The sequence below is a fragment of the Cryptotermes secundus genome, unplaced genomic scaffold, assembly GCF_002891405.2.
Source record: "Cryptotermes secundus unplaced genomic scaffold, Csec_1.0 scaffold105, whole genome shotgun sequence".
In the NCBI taxonomy this organism is placed as follows: domain Eukaryota; kingdom Metazoa; phylum Arthropoda; class Insecta; order Blattodea; family Kalotermitidae; genus Cryptotermes; species Cryptotermes secundus.
In genome coordinates, this window is record NW_019725415.1 from 1 (window position 1) to 2,334 (window position 2,334).

The 2,334-nt window shown below is 39.6% G+C and overlaps 1 protein-coding gene across 1 annotated transcript; it reads right to left on the reverse strand.

The window, feature by feature from the left end:
* Nucleotides 1–355: 355 nt before the first annotated feature.
* Nucleotides 356–2,134, reverse strand: LOC111863307 (exportin-4-like; the record flags this gene model as incomplete). The annotated part of the gene is made up of 2 exons (XM_023849503.1): nucleotides 1,952–2,134; nucleotides 356–515 (listed from the first exon to the last, which is right to left on the reverse strand). Coding segments are annotated over exons 1-2 (333 nt in total), but the record flags the coding sequence as incomplete, so codon positions are not given.
* Nucleotides 2,135–2,334: the final 200 nt, after the last annotated feature.

Consider the following 2,334-nt stretch of genomic DNA (forward strand, 5'->3'; position numbering starts at 1 on the left):
ATATTCACTGATTTTAGGTTTCTGCTTTTCAAAGTTCAGTTTGTACAGTTCCTGTGCGACTATGCCAGCGTTATCAAACTGTGTACTATAAAGCATGACTTAAGTACACAGTGCAAGATCAGCCTAAGAGCTACTGTACAGTTCCATACAACACAGCCAGTGCTGTACATATGCTCATTCAAAGTTACAGTACATAGAGTATGCAGTGGCACCCCATTTAATGCTTGCTAATTTAAGATTTTCCCTTATTCAATGTCCAACATAATTGATCTTAATCCAATAATCTGAGTGCTAAAGACACAAACACGTACAATAACTGAGACCCCTATGACCTTCATTAGCAACACCAACTCACCTCAGAGTAATAAGTTTCGACGGGGAGAAGGTATGAGAGAGACCATCGTCGCAGGAACCACATGATAGTGCAGCCCAATTCTGGGCTCAGCAGATGGCCAAGTTTCACTTCCACGGCCCTCCTCTCCACCTCACACAGACGGAACACTGATGCAACCAATCTGTTACCACACACACAAAAGCATAAGAGCTGCTGGTAGTTACAGATCGGGTCACTAGGTGGCAATGAGGGCCTATGCTTCAGTTAGCTTTGCAGCTTTCACCTTCCCCACAAAAGAAAACATGTACATTCAGTGAGACTGTGATTTAAGGCATAAGAGTGGATCACAGGGGAGGGATTTTCTGTAAAACAGGAGCTCCTTACTTCAGAAGCTCAACCCATATCTTTAAGTGCAGAGCATTCAGAGTGCTGCACAAATATTGTGTTTCTGGACATTATCCATTGTCCGGTTTACTTTCAAACAGGACAGTGTTTTAGATAAAAATGGGATGATGGATAATGTCCAGAAACGTAATATTTGTACTAATGTTCCAGCATCACAAACTTTAAGAACTTATTCAGAATACTGTATCATTGCATGGGAATACTGCCAAAATATACATAGAAAGAAATGGAGTGTACAGTATGGAGTCAAAATGGCAGCTATTAGTGAAATTTAGAAAGAGTTTGTTAGCGTTCACTGAAATTGCTCAACCACCAATTGATATTGGCAGTCATATTTTGGCTGAAAGAAGTTGAAGAAAAAGAGTTGTGCGTATATTTGACTAAGCCTGTTTTTGTAAGGAACCTTCACTTGTTCTTAAGTGTAACTTTTCCTTAAACAGCAGCACCACTGAATGCATACTGTTCTTCTATAAAGTTAAGTATCTTAGTATAAATACAACTTCATGTTATTATGATCAAATATTTTTTGCTAAAGACTGTTTTCAACAATTTCCCATTGAGATTTCAAAAACTTTCATGCTAGCTGCTAAAAGAAACAGGCCACTATCAAAAGCACTGAGGATGAAGGTGTAATGATTAGTGAAAGGTAAAGCTGTCAAGCATCATGCCATGAAGTTGTATGGTTGTATCTGGGAAGTATACAGTTCAAATTTAAGCTCCGTGACTGAGATCATTAGTTGCTTGTTCGCCTCTCAAGACAAATGCCAGCGCAGTAACTGCCTCCTTCTGCATTCTTATTTATTCATCATCCAAAACTCTCTTTCCACTTCATCTGACACCATATAATCTCTGCAACTGAACATCACTGTCGAGTGTCATGTTTGGAAGGTCCTGGTTCAAACCTTGGCCTGGAAGCAGACTGATCTGACACAGGTTCTCTGTGGTTGTCTTTAGTCCTTCCTAGCAAATGCTGGGACAATACTTTATGTTAAGCCTCAACCATTTCCACATCTTTTCCAGTTCTTATTCACCAATCAAACTACCTTTCAATGGATAATTTGTTAAATAAACCAAACATAAGTATATAAAAATAACCTTCATAGTTGGAACAGCATCTTATATAATCTAGGCACTGATCTAATATTGCAAGTATCCTCCACTGGATACCATATTATATGAGATAAGGCTACAAGATACTGGATGTTATGTCACCTCACGACATGATCTGAAGACTCGTCAGCCCCCGGGATGTCCGGAAGCTGATGTGTTGGTGATGCAAGGAGCTTCAATGTTGTCTCAACATTCACATGTCCTGAGCTTGCTTGCAGAATACTGTAATGCATTATTTCAGATGGAATAAGTGCTGTCTCCCCTTCACTGTCCATTGTGATTACGTGACCTAGTAAAGACACAGTCGCAGTTAACCTCTGCATTCAAAAACACTAAAGACTGCTACATACCTGTTACTTAGGCTATGACGGCTCACGCTGTCAAATGCCAGCTTGTCCCTGTAAATATATGGCCTCAATCAATTAAGTATTGTTTTCTTTTTCACCAACAGTGTACGTCCAGCTAAAAAACTTAAGTTCTCTAGT